General features: G+C 41.5%; 1 protein-coding gene across 8 annotated transcripts in view; it reads right to left on the bottom strand.

Annotated features, from left to right (window-relative positions):
* Window positions 1-23450, bottom strand: part of MYB (MYB proto-oncogene, transcription factor) — a 29557-nt gene extending 6107 nt beyond the window's left edge. For 2 of the 8 annotated variants that reach the window (XM_059713313.1, XM_059713299.1), the window contains exons 1-15: window positions 23179-23450; window positions 18690-18807; window positions 17134-17205; window positions 16194-16286; window positions 15546-15766; window positions 13629-13863; window positions 12757-12837; window positions 12297-12401; window positions 10756-11004; window positions 9358-9720; window positions 7776-7918; window positions 7244-7358; window positions 7032-7157; window positions 6611-6721; window positions 5914-6021 (exon numbers count right to left, since the gene is read on the bottom strand). In XM_059713313.1, the coding sequence (XP_059569296.1) occupies window positions 5914-6021; window positions 6611-6721; window positions 7032-7157; window positions 7244-7358; window positions 7776-7918; window positions 9358-9720; window positions 10756-11004; window positions 12297-12401; window positions 12757-12837; window positions 13629-13863; window positions 15546-15766; window positions 16194-16286; window positions 17134-17205; window positions 18690-18807; window positions 23179-23402 (2364 nt within the window). In that variant the 5' untranslated portion in view covers window positions 23403-23450. The remainder of the gene's footprint in view (window positions 1-5913; window positions 6022-6610; window positions 6722-7031; window positions 7158-7243; window positions 7359-7775; window positions 7919-9357; window positions 9721-10755; window positions 11005-12296; window positions 12402-12756; window positions 12838-13628; window positions 13864-15545; window positions 15767-16193; window positions 16287-17133; window positions 17206-18689; window positions 18808-23178) is intronic. The other 6 variants (XM_059713306.1, XM_019479647.2, XM_059713324.1 and 3 more) reach the window with 6 other exon arrangements.
* Between the last annotated feature and the right edge of the window lie 1656 nt (window positions 23451-25106).

Genomic DNA, 25106 nt, shown 5'->3' with positions numbered 1-25106 from the left:
CAATTCTATTTCATTTGCTTATGGAACAACCATAATAATGTGTTTATTTGCCTATGCAGCAATAATAAAATAACACTAAGCCTCTTTATTCTACTGGCTCTTACCAGGACACTGAGAAATTCTCTTCCCCACCTGGTTTTCTTCCAGGTGTTCGGAAAACGTAGCCCACTCCTGCATACTAAGACAAAATAAAATGACAAGGCTCCTAAACTTTTATTATTATATTGATGATATCAGTGCTAGAAACTACACTAGGACTCAATTCTGAAGCCCTTACTCAGAAACATTCATTTTAAAACCAATGTTAAGAACAAATGAACCAATCTTGAAGGGTGCTGAATGCTTGCAACTCCTACCAATTGGATGACTGGCACTTGCCAGGGTGTGTCCGTGAGGAAAGACTTAGATATTTTTATCCGTGTAGCTGACAGTCTTTCAGTTCAGGATGTGAGCAGAATGCTGCAGTTTGCTAACCCTCCGGCAGTCACCTGCCTATGCCCTTCTTACGTCTATCCCTAAATGCTGCATGAAAGCAAACACGGCTGCCCAGGACATTGTCATATCTGATGCATTGTGTTCTGTTGCCCTGAGAGACAAATCAAGAGACTGACTGTTCCCCAACTTTTGACCACATTTTTGCTTCTCTAGGATGTGCAAAGCACAGGTCCTGTGCATTAGCCATAAAATGAAGGGAGGCAGTAACACAGCTGAAGAAAAGCAGCATGGCAACTTCTCCCTACCTCCACACATCTTTCAGTCCCACTGGAGTAAGGATTTTCTTTCCTGCCTTCACTTTGGAAGGTCTAGGATCCTATTCCCCAAGGAAGCCATGGAGGAAAGCCAGTAAAAGGAGCAGGCTCCTTGCAGACCTCTGCTGCAGGCAGTCCATGCTGCCTCAAAGGAGCAGATTTTGCTCTCTAACTGCAAAATAAATGTCTCAAAATGAAAAAGGAGAAAATTAAGGTTGATGCAAAATCCAATGGCCCATAGGAAAGGTTAACAAGTGAGCAGAATGAAAGCAAAAAAAATGTGTTTTTTAACTTAAACTCATTCTTTAAAGAACTTTAAGATTGTGACACAAGCCATTGAAAGTCAGGAAATTCAAACTGAAGGGTGTCAGTCTGTGGTTAAAAAGAGGAAAGTGATGGAAGCTAAAGGCTTAAGAATGTGCTTTTTAACTTGCAGAGGTTGTATAGTTTGTAGTTTCCTTTTGTTATTTCTAAACATAGAACATATAAAAAGAAGTTGTGTTTTTAAAAAAGGCTGCCGTAACTTAGTGTGAGAGTAGGCAGGACTGGGAGAACAATGTATGAATTAGCTAACTTGCTCTCCCTGGTATTGTATACAGTATAACCATGCATGTATTCTGTCATTTACTCAAAAGACTAGTAAGATATAATATATGAATATAACTGGGTTTTTTTAAAGCATAACATTACATATGAAAGGCCAAATTCCATGGCCTTTATTTCAGGTAGTTATGCTCTAGCCAGGCAAATTCCCAGTAAGGTAAATCAGTTTGCCTGGGTACGGATTTCCAGATTCATCCCAAAGTGTTAGCCCCTGAAGTCTTGTCCCTGCCATTCTTCACCAGGCAACACTCCCTTTGCAGTGAAATGGAGCACTATTTGAAAAGACAACAGTGAAAAGACTCTGGCAAGTGTTTGGGCTCCATAAAGAGGAGTGCAACGTACCCCAAGGCAGAGGCACAGGGTTGGCAAGAGCCCCTTCTGTACCTTCTGCTCCTGTCTCCAGAGCATAGGCAGTGGGTAGGGAGGCACAAGCCTCCTGAGTTTTCTGTGCTGATGGTAGGGTGCAGGGCTGCAGCCTGCCCAGAGCTAGGGCCCTGCAGCAGCAGGGGCAGCAGCAGCACAATTTCTGCACTGACAGCAGGGTGTGGGGCTGCAGCCCAGCCAGAGCCATAGTCCAACAGCAGTGGGGGCGGTGGCAGCGGCGCAGAGTTGTTCCCCCACACTCGCCCCCGCATTGTCAACACTTACTCGTAGTCTATGCTCCAGAGTACCCAGGTCCACAGCACCCTTAACGCTGATTATGCAGGGCAGAGGGGTAAGTGGATCAGAGAGCCCCTTCTCTGGTCTCTCCCCAAGCTATTCTTCTGCACTAGACTCTGTTGACTTGGCACAGGCTGTTTCTGCAGCATGCTGTGGATGCTTAGTTGGCAGAATCCCACCTCGCCCTTACCTGAAGCTTAGCTTGTGGTGGTGGTCATGGGGGTGGGGGTTATGCTGTCCCTCCACACCAGTGCTGAATTGCACCCTTTAGAATATGGTCAGTATTATTTACAAAGCAGCAGCAATTATAATTAGTTCTAAAACATTTTTTATCTCAGGAGAAAATACCTTATGAAGTTGCTCTTAATATTCCTTACTTTACAGAGCTGTAGCTTTCTTCTTTAGAGTTTACTAACTCAGCAGTACAGAAAGTGACTAGACTATTTCATGGGATAATTGCTAACCAAAATGTTATTTTTTCTAAAGCAACTATAATGTGAATTATGAAAATGCTGAGAAAAAAGTTGTGTGCTGGTAAACTTTGCTGCTTCTTGCTTGCATAAATATAAATGAGAAAAACATTTTTTTAAATGTGATTTAAAAAAATGTACTCCTGGACTAAAACTCTATTTCCATGGCATTTTTAGTGAAAGAAAATTACTGTGAACTGATTTAAAACTTATGCCTCCTTTCCCCTCACACCACATTCACATCCACATGGCTTTAAAGACTGGTGATGATAAAGCACCCTGTAATCCTTTCTTGGACTGAAGTCAGTGGGAATTTTGCCTCAATAAGAAGCATTGGATCAGACCCAAAATATTAACAGCATCTAAACAAACACACCTGGATTAAACTGCATCCAGATCGGCTCTATGGGCCAAATCCTGTTCTTATTTAAATAAGTGGATTTGGTTGCTTATGTTTGTGCATAAAGACTTAGAAAGTAAAAATTCTAAACACTTTCCACTGCTTTACACCTGTGAGACATAATCTACTCTCATTGCACAGCTATGTCCTATTGTAGCAGATGGAATAAAAATAGTATAGAGAGTAATGGAGCAAAATTGGGCCAAATTCAATACAACCTTAAAATAAATTTTAAGTGTGTATTGAATTTGGTGTATTGTGTATTCATTTTAGTGTAAATCCACTAAAATCAACTGAATTATGGGATGACATTGTTTCCTTGTTCTTTACCTACACCTCATTAATACTAATTTGGACAAACCACTGCTCAATTTGTGGTGCTGCAGTGCTACCAAATATCACCACTTCAACTCTGGGAAAACCTAAATGTGTTAACAACAGGTAAGCATTTCAGCTTTTAGCACCCTTCATTAATATTTACATAGTGCCTGACTGGACTGTCTGGTCATAAGTTTGGAGATTAAAGCAATTTAACATCTGAACAACTGTTCTAATATGCTGCAGGCCAACTACTCATATTTTTGTTTTTCATTCTATTGACTAATGTTCTTCTTTCACAGTACCACCTACACAAAAAGCAATGAAGTCAAGCAAAACTTGTCTTTGGCCAAAATCTGAGAAGCACTGACCACCTGTTGAATACCCTCAACTCCAAAGGAAGTCAAGAGGGCTGCAGAACTGGATCTCAAGCTATGCCAACATATTAACTTTATTTTATGCAGAGAAAATCCCACCCCAGGGAAGTGGATAAGAGAAAGAGAAAAATAAATAATTCAAGGCTTTGTTTATAAAGAGATAATTTGGAGAAAATGGGAAATAGTTTAAATATCAAGAAGTAGGGATGTGAAAGATTAAATGTTTAAACAATAAGTATATTTATACCATTAGTTGTTGGGCGCAGTCTGGTGGGGAAGGGAAGCAGGAACAGGAAGGCAGCAGGGCAGGAAAGAGGGAAGAAGGGAAGAGTGAGAAGGTGGTGGAGTAGTGAGGGGGTACTAGTACCCATACCTGGCCTGCTCCCACCCTCCTAGTGCTCTGGTGGCTGCAGTAGGCTGGGAAAGCCCCTCACCTGCTGCTGCTGCCCATGGCTTCAAATGGGTTGTGTTGTCTGGCGGGGCTTGCTGCCACCTCCTCGCCCCCCTGTCACAGGCCCCAGGGAGTAGCTCCCAGCAGCAGGGTCTGTGAGCAGCCTCTGACTCCTTGAGCTGCTCTAGGCAGGCAGCTGTGATCCCTCTCTCATGGTGGGGTGAAGTAAGGCAGGCACTAGCCTGGGACTCTACACCCCCCTGGCAGGGACCAGGTACATGTTATTGGTTAACCATTTAACTGATATAATTATAAGTTAAACAGATAGTTAGAGGTTAAGCAGATATGTTTTTAAACTATCAAGAAGTCCCATTTACCAGACAGGAATGCTTTATAATTCACTAGGGATAGGACTTATAAACTATCTAAAGAACAAAAACCCACAGATTTAAGCTTCTAAACACTTAGGCCAATGATTCTCAATCAGGATGCCATGGCACCCTGGGTTGCCTTGAGATACTTTCAGGGGTAATGTGGGGTGCCACACAAAGTTAGCACTGGTACGTGTGCTAACACGATTCACAAGTTCAACACAGAGATTTCAAACAGGAATCCACAGTGTCAAAAACAAGTTGACCTTTCTGAGTTCTTTGCAACAGAAGAATTACTCTGTTATCTTTCTGTAGTCAAAAACTGAGTGAAAACAAAGAGCTGACATTTTCCCAATGGGTATCTTGAGTCTGAAAATGGTGAGAACTGACTTAGGTACACATTCTCAAGAATATTTAGGAATGTAACTGTCACTGATTTCAATGAGAGTTAGGTGCCTAAATACCTCTGGGGATCTGAGCCTAAGACATTCTGGAAAAGCTAAAATCTTAAAATTCAATGTATTTTTCTAGTGACACGTAACAGATTTTAACTTCTATGAATGCAAACTGGTCGTCTCTGCATTTGACTAGAGTCCCCTGATAATTTTCTGACTGAATGCTTTCCTATTAAAAATACTGTTTCTTTGAAACTGAAACTTTATGCAGAAAAAAAATTTAAAACATTTTAATAAGGCCAGAATATTCCATTTCAACTTTTTCTGAACATAAATTCCAATTCTGCTGTTATAAAAGAAGTTTTCATTTTGAAATTTATTCTGTATTATGAAAAATAGATCTCACAAAGCTGTGCTGAAGTAAAATATTTGATTCAGAACTTTTAAAAAATTCTTTGCTTTCAATTTAATTCAGAATGAAAAGGTTTAAAATGGTGGAATTTCTTGTGAAACAGAAATTCCAGTTCCCACAAATTTCTGTTTCTGAAATCAAGATATTACTAATATTTGAAATGTAGAAATGGAGGCAGTTTTTGAGATCTTAATGTACTGCTTTTTAAAGGCTGTTTACAGATGATAAATCCAGGGCAGATTTTGCTGAATAAATAATCCATATTGCTATTAATACAAATCCAAGGGTAGACCGGTTAATTACCACAGTACTCCCTTCTGTGGGTTTTCTTTCTTTTGGATTGTAAATACTAGAGATATGTTTGCTAAAATTTAGAAAAAAACATAAGTAGAAAAGTGCTTGACAAATCCAGCCTAAAAACTGAATTGTACTTACATGTGCAAACAGTTAATACAGTTAAGAGAGACTGATATACAATGCCGGAAAGAAGTGTTGGAGTAAAAAGGTTTCAAAGTGGTATTATCTTATTCTCAGCTAAGGAAATTACTGGCTTGACTCTGCCTCTCTGCTATTTTGCACTGTGGGAGCACCACCCATGCACAAGTTTTTATTGGGCAGGTACAATGAAGTCTTAAATTTCCTCAACGATGATTAATCTGATTAAACTTAATACATCACTTCTACGCACTTGAAACCTTTGTTGCATTATTCTGTAGGGAACTGTTCAGCCTGTGTATAAAAACTATTTAAACCCAAAGAGCAATTACCTGCAATGGATTACCCAATGGCCTATTTCTAGGTACTGCAAATGGTCTGTGAAGGCCGCTGTCCTCTTCTGACACTGGCATCTTTAAAATGGAACTAGTAAGAAGATTCTGTATCAAAAAAAGAAAGGGAATATTTAGGGAGTTTTCATAGCACGAACGTATTTTTAAGAGAGACTCGACCCAACTACCCCACTGGGTACTACAAGGGATTGTAACATAGGAAGTCTGGAAGCAAGGTCAGTCCCTCTAATATAGATCACTATTATACAATGAAGAATAAGGGGCACACGCAGAAAACAACTTAAGCAAATGTTTTGTTTTGGCTTTGTTTGGGCCCAAGGTAGAGACTCTTCCTTTTAAGAATTCCAACCTTGATCTGGGAGACTTTTATATAGAGGGGAAGATCTCTCCTAAATATATGGAAAAGACAATACATAGTTCCAAATGCCTACAACTCTCTCTGCCTTCCGCAGGAGTCACAAAGATCAAGTTAGGAGCATGAATTAGGAATCTAATAAGGGTCTTTGCCCTTACAGTATCTTTTTCTTGAATCTAAAGTACATAAACACAGGATACCACATGCATAATGAAATAAATGCTCTCTTCTGAGAATGTTCAAACATTCTTTCTCTTGTATTTGAGAACATGTAAGGATGAAACAAGAAGAGGGTTCTACGGTTTGAACCCTTATATGTACCGGAACATCCTCCACGGCAGATGTATGTGTGAAGAGCTGAGCATTCAGGTTTTCCCCTTCCCAGTGATTTAAGCAAAAGAAGCTTCCAGTTTTATCTGTTGGCGACTCCACCTGGAAGTATAAAAGGATATGTGTTAAAGACTTTATTATATATTCATGTAATGAGACCTTCTCAAAACACCGGAGATCCAAACCATTCCATCTAGCTTGGTTTCCACTGGGTTCTTCTATGTTTTCACAAATATTAGAAAAAATCAGTTTAATGGGAAAGGAACTGGACAGTAACAGCGAGCTCTTTACTAAACCTGGACTCAAGTGGAAAAAAAAAAGATATGTAGCTCATGGACTGAAAGAAAATGCTATAAATTTGACAGCAAACACCACGGGCTTAGATTGCCCCTGTAGAACTTCTGTATCTCACCTCTTGTTTTATCTTCTTAAGCAGAGGGGGTCCATTTTCATGTAGGCCAGACACAATTCCAGATTCATCAGACTCCTGTTTGATAACATCTTGCAGGTCTTCTACAAGGTGAGTTGGTGTTTGAGGCTAAGGAAGAAACAGGTATAGGTTAAGCCCTAGACAAGCCCCTTGCACTAATACCAAAGCAACTTTTATCTCCATTGCCTTCTTACCAGCATCTTTAAAGGCCCATATTTCATTTCTTGAGCTGCAAGTGCATTTTTGAATGGAGTAGGTGTTCTTGGAGAGCTCTCCAGTATTGACCTTTTGATGGCTGGAGTTCTGAAACTGTAAAAAGACGGAGAAAAAAACTTTTCCATTGATTGTGTTTGAAAACCATTTTTAACATGAAAAATTTGCATACTGTCAAAAGACTGACATTTATTAAATATTATACTGCAATGATATTCTGAGTTCACATTCATCTATCTTACTTTTCTGGAGGAAGCACCTGTTCTAATAGTCTAATGTGCAACAATACTAAATTTAAAAAACTGGTGGATGTATCTACATGATTGTTCCCTACTAAAAAACCTGACATTGAAAAAGATCAGTACTTTTTGAACTAAAGAAAATCTGAATACATTAGCAAATGGGACACCAACAGACATGAGAATATCCAGCATTTCATTCTGGCTGTGGACTAACCTGAAAAAAAATCCCTGTGTTCTGAAAATTCAATGCCAAGATTAAAAAAGGACTTACAGATTATTTTCCTTCTGAGTTTTAAAAGCCTGGTCTCTGTGAAGTGGTGCTGTAACAGTCAGCTTATGACCACAAACTGGAGTGGAAGTTAATGTAGGATTGTCCAGGTCCAGGTTTTCATGATTGGTTGAGGTGTTTAAGAACTGCAGGTATGACAAAACAAAAGTAATATAAACACCAAGATGAAGAAACTGATTTTTAAGCCATCTTTGCTGAACTAAATAAGGGTGGGGGGAGGAGGAAGAAGGAATCTTTTTAGGTATTAACCCCCCAAAATTCTCAGACACACAATATAATTGTATATCTGGAGTGTCTGATTATGTGGTAAAAGTATTATCTCCCTAGAAGTTTTACTGAGAGAATCATGAATCAAAAAAAGTAAAAAGTTCAGCATTTCAGGTGCTGGAACTATAAGCCAAATTACTTTCCATTCCAAAAAAAAACTTTTTCTATCCCTTATAAAGCCAAGTGCTAAAAGCCTCACTTTATTTTTTAATCAAATTAACTGTAGTTTTCTTTAATAGAAGTTTGCCTAAGCAAGGACAGAAGGCTAACAAGTAAAGGCTTCAGGAGCTGGCTAAAAAAAAATGGTGGGTAAATTTGGCAAAGTTTTAAAAAAGACAGTGAGGCATACATTTAATTTAATAAACTAAGGAAACTGAGCTCCTTCATCATCTCTGTGAAAACAGAGGAACTTAATGACCTAATATGTCATTTTTATCTCTAATTCTTTGTTTTATTTATGAATTTGGAGGGGTCATCTCTTCTGTTAGAGATTTGTCAAAATATGTCTTACTTGTAGATTAAAAATACACATATGCAAAAATATAGCACATCAAAATATGTCTTTACTTGAGTAAATAAGTTATGCTCAAATATAGTTAATTACAAATGTATCAGGGTTCCTTTAAACACACAAAATGTTTTTTCTAACCCTTCATGAAAAATTGCTTTTTTGACAGTCAGGACTATCAAATAGCCAAACCAAACTATAACAAAAGCAATCCACAAACCAAAAACAATGCATAGATAATGTTAAAGCTGTGAGGCAAAGCAACAAATGGCAGGAAATTCAAAGTGGAGACCAAGATGATTTCAATGTGCATATTTTCTTTTCATCCTTGTCCTACCCACTGTAGTGCCTTGAGTTAAGAATGAAGCTACCATTTGAATTTTCTGTTTGTTGTTGGTTTGTTTCACAATCTGAGTTTTATCTAAATACAATTTGGAATTTTCTGGGTCAGTGAATCATACTGTAAGTGGACAGAGATGGAAAGTATTACAATGAACAGATATGTTAAACTCTGGTAGGTATTAAAAGCAAGAGCAAAGCACGCAGTCATCTTCCCCTACAAAACCACGAAGAATTAAAGAAACAATAGAGAAAAAGAAAATCAACAGTTAGCTTGCTGATAATCTAAACTCAGTGGTGAAGACTAACAGCAGTAAGAAGATTCAAACATGGAGTGAAATTAACAAGTGCAACAGTATTTAGTCATTTGTTCCAAAGGATTAGTTTCTAAATTGTTAACTCTGGTGACTTTTGAGAATTAGTAACATCTGTGCAGAAGTCTTGATCTACCTGTGAGGGAGAGAAGGGTAGACTTTTGACAGGGGAGCGCTTAGGTGTTGAACTGCTGACGTCAGCAAGTATGAAGGAGCTACTGTGGCCACTGGCTAAGTGGCTGGAATGCCCTCTCTTTTTGCGAAGAATGACCAGCGGAGTTGTGCTGCATTTTGAGGCAGATAAGGGCTTTGGTGAGTCAAGAGAGTCTTGACTCAATAAGAATTTGCTCAAGTTTGTGCTAGAGTGTCCTTCAGGTCTACACGCAATGGCCTCTCTTTGCTGAAGCTGTGCGACTTTGCCTGAGGGAGTTTTGCTAGGCGAAATGTCTGCTTCTTCAAAGAATTCAAAACTGCTGAGATCACCCCATGATGAAGGATCCTGAAACAGTGTGGGAGGCACGGAACTATAAGACAGAGTATAGTGCCACCTCATGAAAATAAAGCACTATGATATGCCAGTAACCAAAGAAAAAAAAGCCGTCCTTCCCAATATAATTCAATTTGACTCTGTTTATTTGAGTAATATTACAAACACCTTAGTCATATTTTAATATATATATTGAATATATCAAGCTGTATATTATCCTAGAGTTGCTGGAAACTGAATTCCTACAAGTAGCAATGACTCAAGTGATGACCTGCCAATATTATCTACATTGGTATGAAGACAATGCCTTTTGTTACGGAAAAATGTGTTCACCAAGCTAAGTTTAACTTTATTCTAAGCACCATGGTTGCTAAGTAAATGCTGAATGGGATGTAGCTGAATGGCTTAAGCTGTGCACCCTAGTTGCTATAAATCAAAATGATACCAACACACTTATTTCAGTGCAACACCTCTGTTTCAGCTGACATTACCAGAGATTACAGTGAACAAAGGCCAGTGTTAAGTGCAGTAAGCCCTTCACTGTTATATTAAGATTTCCAGTTCTTCAGATATGCCATACGAGCTCCTTAAGCTTTGAGAAGAGGCAGCTATGGATGCTACATCTTGCAGTAAGGAAGAATACCAGAAAAGCATACAGAAGCACGCATAGCAACACACAGAACTACAGTCTTCTGACTCTTCAATCTGGAATAAATATCGTTTATACAATTAACCTGGTTGTCTTATCTCTGATTTTATTCTAAGACGCAACATGTAATATTTAGAGACTGTTTCAAACTGTTTTATTGTGCAGTTTGCTAAAAATTGCACCACCACCCGCACAGAAAGGGGGAAAAATAAACCCACATGTAAGAAATTTAATTGTGCCTTGCAGCTTGATATCTAGGCAACCATATGTTGGTATTTTAAAACCAAATTTCAGATCTTGCAATCATGTTATTCAGAAAATACAACTAAATACAGGAGCTCTGGTCATCTTACTCCCTGAACAGATACCAGTTCACCTGAGATGGCAATTCTACTTACGGAGTCTACAAACTGAAGTGCTTCTGCAAATTCTAAGATATTCTTAACATTATCCAGGATGTTGCTCTGGTGAACGATCATGCACCTTGCACTTTCTTCAGGTAAGCAACCATGATCCACTGGTGGAGATGGAGTGCAGTGGTGATGTTCCCCCAAACAGGAAACAGGTGCATTGTCACCACTAGTTCTGGTATTGTCAGCAATTGTGGTGCTGTGCCAGCCTGGGTAGTTTGATGTGTGGTTCTGTGTCTAAGGGAAGAAGAAAAAAAAAAAAAGAAAAGGAGGGGTGGGGGGGGAAAAGGCAGAAGGAACTTAGCAATGAAATTGCACAAGGTGTCAGATGCCGCTGGAGGAAAGATAAAAGTAATTGCATCATCTAAAAACTTAGGTCTATGAAACAATTGTCAAGATGTTTCCTTTCATCAGCGCAAGACTTTGTTTTAAGTAATATTTATATTTGTTATCTTAAAATGTATTTAGTTCAAGTACCAAGTATTATGAACGTATATTGTATTTTCAATTAATTCATATTACATTATTCCAAAAAATCTGTTGTCTGCAAGTATTTTGCTCTGAGAAGCAAGGATCGGCAGGAATTCCCTACTTAACACTCAGCTCTATGAGAGGCTAAAGGGTTTAAGAGTTAGAGTTGCTTTTGTTTGCACATCTCTTTTCTTCTTCTGTCCCTGTCTAACACTACAGCTTACACCAATGCAATGAAGAGGCTGTCAAATCAACGTGGTTAGGAAAGCAGAAGAGCAAATTAACAGAAGTTTCTTTCCAGTGTGATCATGCAACAGAAGAAATTGCAAAACATTAACTAAAGTTAAAAGTGGCCAAACTAACACATCATGCACACAGTTGTTTTATTATTAATTTTAAAATGACTTATAAAAGTATTTGCTGGCTATCACTTATCTTCTAGGATGATTTGAGGTTTTTTTGCTTTGGCTATATTGTTATATAGCTGCTCTTCTATTTTACTACCTGTACACAGCAAAATGTGAAAATTCAGTAATAGCCAGCACTGGTTTCACGCATGCAGCTATAAAGGATCTAACATTATTCAAAGAGAAGTAAAACAAATTGTAAACACATGCACTGAGTTTACAAAGTATGCCATATGCAGCTGAAGTAAGGAATACAGCAGAGAGGAAAATTCTAATGAACAGGCACTACATTTTCAATATATGAACCATTGCACACTTTCAGAAATGCAGATCCTCAGAAATTTAAAGTTTGTTAGGATTTTACTGTGTTCACTTAAATGGTACCAAGCTCATGGTATTATAAGACACCACAGAGCCCAATCTTGCTTTCATTGGCTTTGCAAAAGTAAAAATACCTGCAAATAAATACCAGAATGTATAAATAAATGTGCAAAACAAATATATATTAAGTATGTGCTATGTTTCATCCTCTTAAAATGGAAATATAGAGCCTTGATTAGTGTGAGAGGCAGAGGGGGAGTAAAAGATAAAAAGACAAGCACTGGGGTAAAGCTGCTATCCCTCCATCCAAGCACACAGTGACAATCTTACTGGTAATGCCTGCTGCCCTTTCAGTTCATTCTCAGTCGACATTAGTAGCAACTCTAATTCCTTTATTCGTTTTTCTTTCTCAGGGTCTTCATCATTATAGTGTCTCTGCAATTAAGAGTTAAGGGAAAAGAAAAGATAAAGGTCTGATTGGATGTTGCAACTAAAATGCTTATGGCTTGCCATCCTGTGGTATAACAGCCAAATTAGCCTCAGAGATGAAACACATCAATTGTGTTTTCTACTGTAAAAATCCCTACTGAATTTCACTGAAGTGGAGAAAATGAAAGATGTCACACTAGATGTCAGTGAATATGTTCCAATTTACCTCAGAAGCACTGATTATTGATTATTATGTTTTAGAACTCCCTCCCCTTTCCCATTATCTTCATCACTTAAGGACAGAAGTTTATGTTTTAACTTGCACATAAAGGTTTTTTAAAATGATCTTTAAATTATCTACCTGAATAGCTGCAGCAGCTGGCTGAGGGACATTGACAATATTTACATGAAGTGCTACTGGATATGGGATCTGGCCAGGGACCTACGCCAAAAAAGCAAAAGACACTCAGAATTATTCATTCTATTACATTTGCTATCCTACAACATCTATTTGGGTTAAGTGGAAGCATCTTACATTGAACATTTAAAATTTATGGAGATAAACCCACTTGTCTAACTTACAAGAAAATCGAGTGGTTTTTAACAATGCAACACTTAAGCGTTAAAGAGAAGAAACTCTAAATGTGAAACATAGAGCACGTAGGGCAGAACTTAGTTTAAAGACAAGGCTATTACGTTTTTCTAAACTGAAGTGTAAATGTCAAGGACACACTTTCTTGTCATCTAACATCCTATAATGTAGCTGTGTTTAGGATAGTAATCATCTTCATGTTAGTAATTAGTAATTACTCAATTCTGTAGTAATCCAGAACCAGAACAATTAGTGTGATCCATGGCAGCTTAACATTTGAAAGGCTGCAGAATAGGGTCCAAAGTAAGCCGCATCTCAACAAGTACAGCACTCCTCACTGTAAAAAAAGTTACTTACTGCTTTTTGTAATGGGCTAGTTTGCTTTAAAAATTAAAATGTTAGGATTGCTGTATCACAAGAATCACTGTAGTATACAGTGTCCCACCACACCACAACAGTTGCTTAACATTAAGTCAATGGACTTCTTATATGCTTGAACTGCCTGAAGGTCTAACACATTTACTACCTCTCTCTCACCCTCACACCCCCACAAAAGTACACCATTTCTCTCCTTATCATTTCACAGACTGATAAATGGATCTTAGATCTACATATTCAACAAGAGGTTTTCAGCAGCTTACATTTTGTGGTTCAGAGATGTGGTAATAGGAATAGTCATTGTTAAGTGGGGGCTGGGTGGCTGCTGAGAGCTGTCCAGAAGGTGGAGTGTGAGTAAAGCCCATTAAGTGATTGCTTTTCTGAAAGTTTGTGGCTACTGAGGACTGATTGGCTTTGGAAGACTCCTGAAGATAACCTTCCTGTTCGACTTTTCGGCGCATTGTAGAATTCCAGTGGTTCTTGATAGCATTATCAGTTCTACACAGAAATACATGGATATAAAGAGTTTTATAAACAAGACCTTTCAATTCAGATTAAAGTTAATTGACAGAAAACTGCTATTAGTGTAGAACTCAGTTAGTCCTCAATGGATTTCTGTGACAATTTAATGGACTTCTCTTCCCACCTTCCCTCTGCCCATGGTTAGTAGGCCCAGACTTGTAATAGTTTCAGTGCCAAAATACAGATCTTTGCTCCGATTTTCTCATGTGATTGCACCTTGGGAAATTTTTATGATGGGAAAGTATGAAAAAAGACAAATACACCTCTATTCTTCCTAGGGGTTTTAGACTCATTTCTTACGCTTCTATTTTATATCCCACTGTGAGAAAATAACAATTTCAGCTACCCCCCATTCCCATTATATGAAGCAACAGGCTTGTGGGCAAAACTCTCTTTCTGAGCTACCGTGTGCAGTAAACGTGTCGCCATACTTGAAGTATTAAGACTCTAATGGAATTTGAATGCACTTAATTGCTGCAAAGTGAGTGTAGGAACCAGCTGTGAAAAGGTTAAATTCCAAGCTAGCACTCTAATTGGCAACCTAGGCAATGCTAGTGTTATATCATGTAGTCTTTAAGGAGGAAAGGGGAGTTTAATTTTATTTTGGGAAAAACTGTTCTGAGTATTCAAATACTGTAGATTAAGTGAAAAACTATCCAAATTGGGTATTATTAAACTTGGGTTTTGTGGTATGTTCAAATACAACTAGCCAAAAGCTTTCTTTTCATCGTGAAATTCATCATTACTTATATTGTCTGTAGTATAGGCAACCTTCCTGCAAGACTGTAAAACTTGCCAAATAATAAACCTAACTGTTGTTCTCTCCATGCAAAAGAGGGTTGCTACTTAACAGGGCACAATAACATTACACTAAAAGCCTGAAGAGATTTTACCAACTATTGTTACAATTACAACCTATGATTAATATAGCAAAAAATACTGAAGAAAAAACATGTTGTTTTTACTTTGTGCATTTGGCAGCCCTTTGGTCACTTACACTGTTGTCCTTGCACAGTAGGGTCCTCAGCACATACAGCACCAGTCCTCAGCACTTACACATAATAAGCCCCAATGAAAGCAGTGGGGCTGCTCATCTGCATTGTGAGGCGTATGTGCACAAGTGTTACTTGGACTGGAACTACCATTAGTCAGTTCTTTCAACTCCATACGTGGATCATTCACATATCAAAATTTTGTGGAGGACTCAGGGGCAAAGACTTAAAGTATCTTTTAAGTCAATTTAAAAAAATATATATTTGATTTTAAGCCTACTACATCCCCTAACTGAATGTAAATTTAACTTCACTTGAAGAACCTAGCCCTGGGCTGTTAAGTGAATGGCAGTTTTGCCAATTACTTAAACACAAACCAGACCAAACCTATATTTGGGAAACCCTGGATGATTTAATGTGGTTATTATTTCCTTATCCAGTAGTAAATACTTAGAAAAAATATTTATTTTTCCACTCAGGCCTACATCCTGGTCCCATTTGGGCCAATGGCAAAAATACATATTGATGTCAGTGGCTCCAGGATTTGGTTCTGAGAATTTTGGTTTGTAATGTGCAGCTCTGTCAATCTGTTAAAAAGACATGGGAACACACTCCTAAGACCTCCAGCCTTTTCTTCCCTACTTAAGGGCTACTACATGAAATTACCGTCCAGGTAGTAACTTTGCAATTTCTGCCCATCTGTTTCCCAGCCGCTTGTGTGCTTGGTAAATAATTCTATCTTCCTCTTCCGTCCATGAAGTTTTCTTTACTTCTGGATTCAAATGGTTGTGCCATCTCTCCCTGCACTGTTTTCCAATCCTTCCTTTCAAGTGCTTGGCAATTACAGACCAGCGCTTTGGCCCATATTTCTGCACAAGCTCTATTACCTTCAAAGAAGCAAAAAAATTACGCATGTTTAGTATTACATAATGAATCAGTGCAATCATTCTGTGATGCTGCAATGTTTTAAATGAAGTTTCTCAAAACCATTGTGCTAAACCTCCTGTGTCGGCACTGTTTTATATTTTGGTTACATATTTGCTCCAAAACGAAAAAGCGTTGATACTAACAGGGGCATTTCTAGATTCCATTTAAATTTGCAGCGTTTAAACGATTAACTACTTAAGGTAGGGAAAATTGAAACTGTACCAGGAAACAATAAATTATTGCTAAGTACTACTATTACTGGGACCAGTTTTGCAGTCCTTGCTCATGCACAGTTGCCACAAAAATCATAAGAGTTGTGTCCCATCTAAAACAGCAGTATTGGTCCCATCGTTATATATTAAGTGGACTGAAAGAAAAGGTAATTACCCGCTGATCCTCTTCTTTAGTCCATGGCCCTTTAATAAGTTCCGGATTTAGTACCTTCTGCCATCGGTGCTGACACTGCACATCTGTCCGATTCTGATTGTATGTAAAATACACAGATTAAATAAGATGAACTCAGTGTGATGTCCTTAAGTACATTTGCCCCCACTCTTCTTCAAATGCCAAGACTGCTTAGATGCTAAGATTGAAATATTTTGCTCACTGAACTACTGCATAATTTTCTGATTTCATTGTAATTATACAAACTTTACTATCTATGAATCCAACAGTTGTCATTCAGAAAAATAACCCTTAGCTATAATGTCCAAATAACAGCAAAGAAATTAATTTTATAAGCAGCATTTATTGGGTGTACCTATACATTCATTAATGAGCTTTTGCTACTGCACATTAAATTTAGTACCTCTATGAGGTATTATAACTAAATGCACATTAGGCTACTCAAATGCTTAGCAGCAAAAGCACATGCTTTTTTAGTGATGCTTAATGCACAGTAGCCTAATTTTACTGCACATGAGCGTATTAGCACAGTTTTTGCTGTGACATTCTAATGCACAGTAAAATAGGCTAGTGCACATTAAAGCACCCATTACTGACTAAAGCTAAGTGTGCTAATTCCTGTATGATGGAACTTCTTTGATTCATTGTTGTACCAATCATATGCTCTGCAACAAACCCCAAAAATGTCTGCTTACATTCCCCCAATCTCACTTTAGATGTGAAGTGGAAAGGAAAAAAAAAGGCAGAGAAGATAAGATTGTCAGTAAAGCCCTCCATAGTATTAAAACTGAATTTCTTAAGTCTCCATTTGTGGAGGTTTTTGCACTTTTCAAGAAAATGTAGTTTTGAATTTTCTTTTCCCTTACTAGAAAACGTGTGATAAGTTGTCACTACAATTGTAAACAAACCAACGTTCACCTACAGGAAGGAAATTGGCAATAACTTTCCAGTCTTCTGTACCATTCTGCTCCACGAGTTTCTTTAATTTCTCATCCTAGATCATAAAGAAAACAGCATTACTGCTTCAGTCACTTAGTTCTATAAATGTAGTATGTACAGTTAAAAATCCTGAACGTAGCTGGATTTTTATTCATCCACTTCTTTCAATAGTGATAAATTACTGATATCAAGGGGAATGTCTTTGGCCAGATTATGATTTTTGTCTTGACAAATATCTCTCTGTAATCAGAAGACGTTTTTTCTTTATTACTGATAGGTTCCTAAATAGAGATAGAACACATTTGCTTTGCAGTTCTGAACTATTCAAATGATAATAATTTGCATCTTTCCAGCCAAAGCAATTTAATTGTCATTTTTGTGCTGGAATTTTCAAGGAAGCCTAAGCAGGTGCCAAGCACTCAGATCATATTGGAATTCAATGGAGTTGGGTGTCTAACTCTGTTAGGCACCTTTGAAAATTCTCCTCTTAATTTTTAAATATTTCAGGACAAGGCAGCTCCAATAATATATTCACAGCATAAGCACTTACAATGAATAGGAAAGCAATGGATTTTTATTTGCTCTTAGTGTTAGGTGGACAAAGCCCCATTTACTTCAGTGGAGTTTTGCCCTGTTACACCAGCATGGAATTCGTTCCTGTATCTTTATTTGTAAGTCCAGTACCAGGGACTGCAATGAGAAGCAGCAGCCCACTGCACACATGGAGAAGGATGAAGATATTGTAACAGCAATATAAGCTTTTGAAAAGCCTTCATGAAGTGACCTGATGTTGTTTATATAACAGTATGAATTGTTGGTACTAAGAAAGTCAAAATATAACTCATATAACAGTATATTTCACACAAGGCTTAAGCAGTGTAAGTGACTGTGGAACATCCACCTGTCAGTGAACTTTATCACTGTAATTTATCAGATGATAAGACCAAAAGCACCACAACTAAATGTTATCAAAACATACTTATCCTTTGCCTTTGAAATCTTTAATGTCTGACTTTGGTGCTTAATAGATTTGCTTCTTCCAGCTTTTAATGATTACAACTTAGAATCACAACCATGTTATTAAAGCACCAACTTAAGATGGCCCATTTGTTTGGAGTAAGAGGGCTGCAGAAGTCTGTCCCACATAGTTCTCTGCTGCTGTAAGACACTGAATGGACGTCATTTCTCTCTTAGCAACCATTTGCAAACAAAACGTGCCAGCAGTAACAATCAAACATTGCTACAGGTAACTTCAAAACTCTTTTGCCCACCTGCCTCATGCAGCAGTTTGAACACGTGTACTGCAGGTTTTGTTGGAGTCAAAGACATCCATTTAGACATTTTATTACAAAAAGAAAAACAGAGAGAACCTCAAAGTTGCATCAAATATTATATACAGCTGGTGGATCAAATTCTGCTCCCATACATAGACGGAGTGCCACTAAAGTCAGTGTGTAATGAAGTATGCATCTGAGAGATAAATTCGGCCCATTCCCTCTCTCTCTTTAATGAAAAAGTAATAAGTGAATCTATATTTACCTCCTCCCGTGTCCATCTGGTTTTTCCTAAATGACGTTTTCCAGTCTTGGGAAGCAAGCCATCATAGTCATGATCAAACATTTCAACATCTTCTTCATCATCATCGCTACTATATATGCTAGAGAAAAAAACAGGAGGAGACACAGAGTGTAACATGAGGGCTTGAACTACTTAATTACAAAAAATATGAAAAACCCAACAATCTTTACAAAGGTTAAAGAGATAAAACTTTGAAAACTTGCACAACAAGATTTTGTTCTGCATTCTGTTGTTCTTCTATTCTGAACTGGTTCTGCTGTTTTCGGTATCCAAAGATACAAGCAAAAGGCTGGCAACCTTCTTATTACTGTACATGTTTAGACCTGCTCACACTGTTAGATCAGTGGCAAATTACACACTTGGCAGCCGTTCAACCAATGAAAGTTTCAAATTAAAATACAATGTTTGGGACAATAAAGAGAACAAGAGGCTGAGTCCTTTACACAAGTGCATGCTCAAAACCTTTTAACTTGTGCCATACATTTTGAATAATGCTTAATGCGTTCACACATTTGATATAGTAACTGGGTATGTTCCAAATAATACAAAGTATATTTAATTAAAAACCCATAAAAATAGCAAAACTACTCAAAATTATATTTAGTAACAATTTAGGTGTTAGAATACCAAACATATCAAAGGACATAAGTTTTCAAAACAAATTCTAAATTTTATAATACATTTTGTAATAAACTGTAACATAAAATATGCTTACATTTCATGTTCGCATACAGACAAAGCCAAAGACAAGTATAAGATCTCCATAATAACCAACAGGAGAAGCAATCGCCCTTTTACTATTTTGCTAACCCTTACTGCATTTATAAATACCTCATAGTATTATAAATACCTCATACTACTTCTGAAATACTCCAATACTCACCTAATTCATGACTAAGGGATTTCCCCAGAGGCTATCTAAGGGTGACAAGGAATCTACTGCTGTTTTCACAAACAGTATTCTATCCAGCTAACTAAATTTAAAACTGAGTATTTTGCAACAGGAGTTGTCTTTCTGTTGGGTAATATTTTATTTCCAACATTAAGATATAAACATCACTTTTGAAACTTTGACAAAGAGACAACATGTGCAGGGCTAGAAAAAAGACAATGCAGTAGTCTGTGACTAATGATGGTGATATACGAACAAATTGTTTAAAAATATTTTTTTTGATCAACAAACAAGGATCAGGTACCCTTTCTACTGTTAGCCTTGATTTTCAAGTGTCCTTTTTTCTTGCATTAAGCTGAAGTTCAGTATACGAGTTTGCAGCCAAGATGCAAACACAACCAGAACTTAAGGCATGAAAGTATATTAAGTTAAAATGACATTAAGCCCTCAGCCCTGTCTTTTGGCATATGTTGCATATCAAGGAAAATCTGTTGTAAGAGGTGTATCAGATTCCACAGCAGTGTGTAGGGCCTGTCTGAGAGCAAGCCCTAAGAGGGTGACTGACCAAACTAGTCAACTAACCCCAGGCTTAATTCACTACTGAGCCTCTAGGTAGGCAAAGTCCGACTCTACAGCTCACTGTATTTTGAGTATTGTGGAACACCTGGACATAAACAGTGAACAAAGGTCTGATCCTGCAGCCCCAGAGAATGGTCCTTATTCACAGGAGCAGTCAATCTCACAGGCTTCACTGGGACCTCTGGCTACAGTCCAACCATTCCAAACAGAACAGCGGTATCAGCTCCTTGGCTTTATTTTTACTTAAAAGAAAGTTGGATTTTCTTCTCAAAGTGACACACAGGGCCAGCTGTTTAACTTGTCTGCTGTCAAAGGAAGTTTTGCGGCTCAATTTCCAAGTATCATTTTGAAAACTGGTTTCACTGACAATTATACTTACTGACAGTACACCCAGCAGGGCAGAAACTGAGGTAGAAGACCAATGAGTTGGTGAAATGAGTGAATGCCCCGCTTGCCCCACAAAGTCCCTCACTCCCTATACAGGGCCTTACTGGAGTCTAGGAATAAGGATTTCACCACTGATGAGGTGAAATCTGTGGCAAAAGAAGCAGCAGGGCCTGGGAATTGAGGCTGATCCACGGCTGGTCTGGGTTCTGGCCTTGTTGAAGCATTTTAAAGGATTCCCGGCAGATAATACTTGGCCCTAGGAGCCGGGCTGCTGCAAGAATTAAGAAAGCTCCACCTGATTGCCTGGCCAGTGCCGTTTACATGCACCACAGCCAGGCTGCACTTTTGTCAAGGAAACCGAATTGTGCAATAAGACAAAAAAAAAAAAAAGTAGGGGGGGAGAGAAAGGTTGGAGAGGAAATGACTCGCTGCTGTTGCTACTGTGATTGAAGGAACTGGACACCAGGAGCAGTGCAGAGCCTGCTTGCTAGGACACACCTGGCTGCTGGCACCTTGCTGCACCCCTGCCCAGGGTGCTGTGCTGCCAGCAGGGGGAGGCGCCAGAAAGTCCCCGTGAGGGGAGCACCTGGATTCCATGCTGGGCACAGGCACCAGCTCCTTCTTCCATCCCCACCCCTGCACCCTGCTGTGCAAGCCTCCTGGTTCTTCCCAAAGACGGGAGGGTGTGTCTCTTTATAGCTGTGGGGAGTGTGTGTATGTGTATGTAGGGCTGGGGGTGTTTGTTTAGGACTGGGGGAATGCGTGTGTGTGTGTATGCAGTGTGTGTAGAGCCAGCGGGGGACCATGTGTATGTACAGTATGTGTGTGTGTAGAGGTGGGATTGTGTGTGTGTGTGTATAAGTATAGTGTGTGGGTGTATGTAGGGCTAAGGAGGGTGTGTGTGTATATGTACAGTGTTTGTGTGTAGGGCTGGGATGTGCGTATGTATATGCAGTGTGTGTAGAGGTGGGAGGACTGTGTGTGTATTTACACTGTGTGGGTATGTGTAGGGCTGAGGACAGAGTGTGTGTGTGTGTGTGTGTGCGCGCACGCGCATGTAGGGCTGTGTGTGTGTAGGGCCAGGGTAGAGAGTGTGTGTGTGTGTGGGGTGAGATGTGCATGCGTGTCCTGAGTGCAGGGGGGGAGGGGGCGGGGTTTGCTGGTCAAGGAGGGGGATCCCCCGGCCACGTGTCGACCCGGCGCGCGGAGGTCATTAGCGAACAGCCCTGCAGCGCCGCCCGCCGGCCCCCCCCCACCCCCTGTCCTGGCACCAGCCACGCGGCACCGCTCCCTCCAGCGCGGGCCCGCCCTCCCCCAGCACCCAGCTCCCTTCCTCAGCACTGGGGGGGGCACGAGCAAGCTGCTGACAGCTCCTGCCCAGCCACCCATGCACACACACACTTATACACCCCCCTCACATATATACACACACACGCGCATATACACAAGCATATACATGCAGACACACGCACATTTATACAAGACATACATACACACACATTTACACCCATATACATGCAGAGACACACTTATACACACACAAAAACATACACGTGCACATACACATATACACATGCAGAGACACACTTATACACACACATACAAGCATATACATTCACACACATACGTGCAGAGACACATATACACACATGCATTTATACACATACACAAGCATATACATGCAGACACACACAAGTGCATATATGTGCGTGCACACGCACATTTACACGCATATATATGCAGAGACACACACACGCACACATATACACAAGCATATACATGCAGGCACACACATATACATGCAGACACACACACATATACACAAGCATATACATGCAGGCACACACACTTATACATACACACACATTTACCCGCATATACAGACACACTTATACACACACATGCACACATATACGTGCAGACACACATACACAAGCATATGCATGCAGACACACACATGCGTGCAGAGACGCACACATATACATGAGCATATACATGCAGGCACACACACTTATACACACACCCAAACAAGCACATATACATGCACACACATGCAAGCATATACATGCAGAGACACACACACATACACACACACACTCCCTCCCCCCCTCCTGCCGCAGCCGGAGTTGGCCCGGCCCGCCCGGGCTCCACATGTGCAGAGCGACGCGTTCAGCTCTGCACAGACGCAGGGCAGCGCGACCCCCGGGCCAGCGGGAGGTGTGTGTGTGCGTGCTGGGGGTGCAATAATGCCAGCCCCAGTAAAGGGCTCTCTCTCCGCCCGGCCCCGGCTGTCACCCGCCCCCGCGGCCGGGAATGAATGAGCGGGCAGCAGCGCAGCCCCAGCCGGCCCCGTCCCTCAGCCCGCGCGGCCAGGCAACAAGTGCCCGCGGGAAGCGCGGAGCAGCTGGAGGCAGCAGCAGCAGCAGCAGTTCCCCGCGCGGGACGCGGGACGCGAGCCCGCCTCGCTGCCTCTCTTGGAAGGGGCCAGAGGCGCAGGGAGCCGCCAGCCCCGCCGCCCGACCCTGGGGGCACCTGGCAGCCGGCCCCTCACAGCCTGCCCACGCCAGGCACACGCGCACACGCGGAGTTTACCTGTACCTGGGTCTCCGGGCCATCCTGGGACTGGCCCCCGGGGGAGGAAGAGGAGGAGAGCGGTGCTGCTGCAGGGCTCGGCTGTCCTCGCTGCTCCCCCCCCCCTCCAAAAAAAAAAAAAGAGGGAAAAAAGTGCCGTGCCGCGGGGCCGGAGCAGCCGGGAGCGGGAGGAGGAGGGAACAGGTTGCGAGGTGCAGAGTCAACTCTGTAAACAGAGATGCCATCAAACAAAGGGTTTTTTTGGACACTCCCCCTCCCGCCAAATCTGGCGCCCCTGCAATGCGCAGGCGCCTCTTGCGAGGGAGGTTGGTCCAGCCCCTGCCCCTGCCGCCGCGGGGCTGCCTGCCCTGCCTGCCCGCCCGCCAGTCCCGCGCCTGCCAGCGAGCTGCTCCGGCCCGGCCCGGCCCGCCCTGGCGCTGCGCCTCCCAGCCCGCGCGGCAGCAGCGGGAGCGGGGAGCAGGGGGCGGGGGAGGCAGGCACAGGCGCCTTTTGCTGCACACTTCCCCGCTCTGCGGGGCCCGTGAGCCCCGTACACACACACACACACACACACTCTGCATCCCTCCTGCCCTCGCTTGTCCCGGTGACTCCTGTACACACACACACATACACCCACAAAGTGCGTCCTCTTCCACCCCCACATGTTCCAGTGGCTCCTGTACATACACACACACACTCACTGCCTTCCCTCACTTGTCCCGGGGAGTCTTGCAGACACACACACACTACATCCCTTCCTTCCCTCACTTGTCCCAATGACTTGTATACACACACACACACACACACACACACACACACACACACACACACAGAGCCTTCCCTCACTTGTCCCAGGGAGTCTTGCACACGCACATATCCCTTCCTTCCCTCACGTGTCCCAGTGACTCCTGTATACACACGCACACTGCATCCCCTCCTTTTTTCACTTGCCCCAGCGAGTCCTATTTACCCCCCCCCCCCCGCCCTCATCTTAGCTGCCCTTTTTTATGAAGCCTCCCCGCGGGAAGCGTTTCCAGCCAGACCTCCCCGGGCGGCTCATGGCTGGAAATGCCCTTCAGCCCCAGGGAGCAGCCCGGGAGAGTGGCCGGGGACAGCGTGGGGCGGGGTAGGAAAGAGCCCGCGCGCGCGCGTGTGTGCAAGACTCCCTGGGACAAGTGAGCGAAGGAGGGGGTGCGTGTGCTTCCTAGAGACTGAGGGGATAGGAGCCGCGCAGAGGGGCGCCCGCCTGCCCTGTGCACTGGTGCTAGTGCAGGGGGCAGTCCCGAGGCGGCTCTGTGGGGGGTGCCCAAGGCTGTGCTCTGTGTGTGCATGTGTTTCATTCAATGAGAGGAGGAAACACAGCCCGCCCCCCCCCCCCCCAAAGCGCACCTGTTTGGTGAATCCTTTTATTCGCTCCGTTTCATATCCCAAGAAGTACCCCCCCTTCCCCTTCCCCTCAAAACAGCCCGGAGGGAGCGGAGCCCAGCGCCCCGCCAAGGGCTGGTGCTTGAGGCGGCTGCAGGGTGGTGCGGGGCTGGGAGGCAGCCTGATACTCAGTGCAGTCCCGCTGGGGATTTTTACCATAGTTCCCCTTGCTGCCAGGACTTGGAGGGTGCTGCCGCTTTCGCCGCCTTAGGAGAGATGGTGGGTGTCCGATGAGCTCCAAAGAACACATTTTTTGATACTGGAATGAGTCATAATTTGAAAAATGGCGAAGCATGCAAAGTTCCCAGGCTACTCTGCTGTTCAGAGCTCTGATCCTTGTCACGTTAGAGCTACATTTCTCCTATCCTCCAAGCCTCAGTTTATGAATGAACTCCTCGCTGCCTTCGTTCCGGCGGAGGCAGACAATGCAGCCCAGCACAGTGATGATCACTTTCAGTTTTGTGGCCTCTGAAATGTCAGGTTATTTTCTAAACGACAAGCAGCCCCCCCAGATCCAAGTGTTT

This window comes from Alligator mississippiensis, chromosome 1 (assembly GCF_030867095.1).
Source record: "Alligator mississippiensis isolate rAllMis1 chromosome 1, rAllMis1, whole genome shotgun sequence".
Taxonomy (NCBI): domain Eukaryota; kingdom Metazoa; phylum Chordata; order Crocodylia; family Alligatoridae; genus Alligator; species Alligator mississippiensis.
This window is presented reverse-complemented; position numbering and strand designations above follow the sequence as displayed.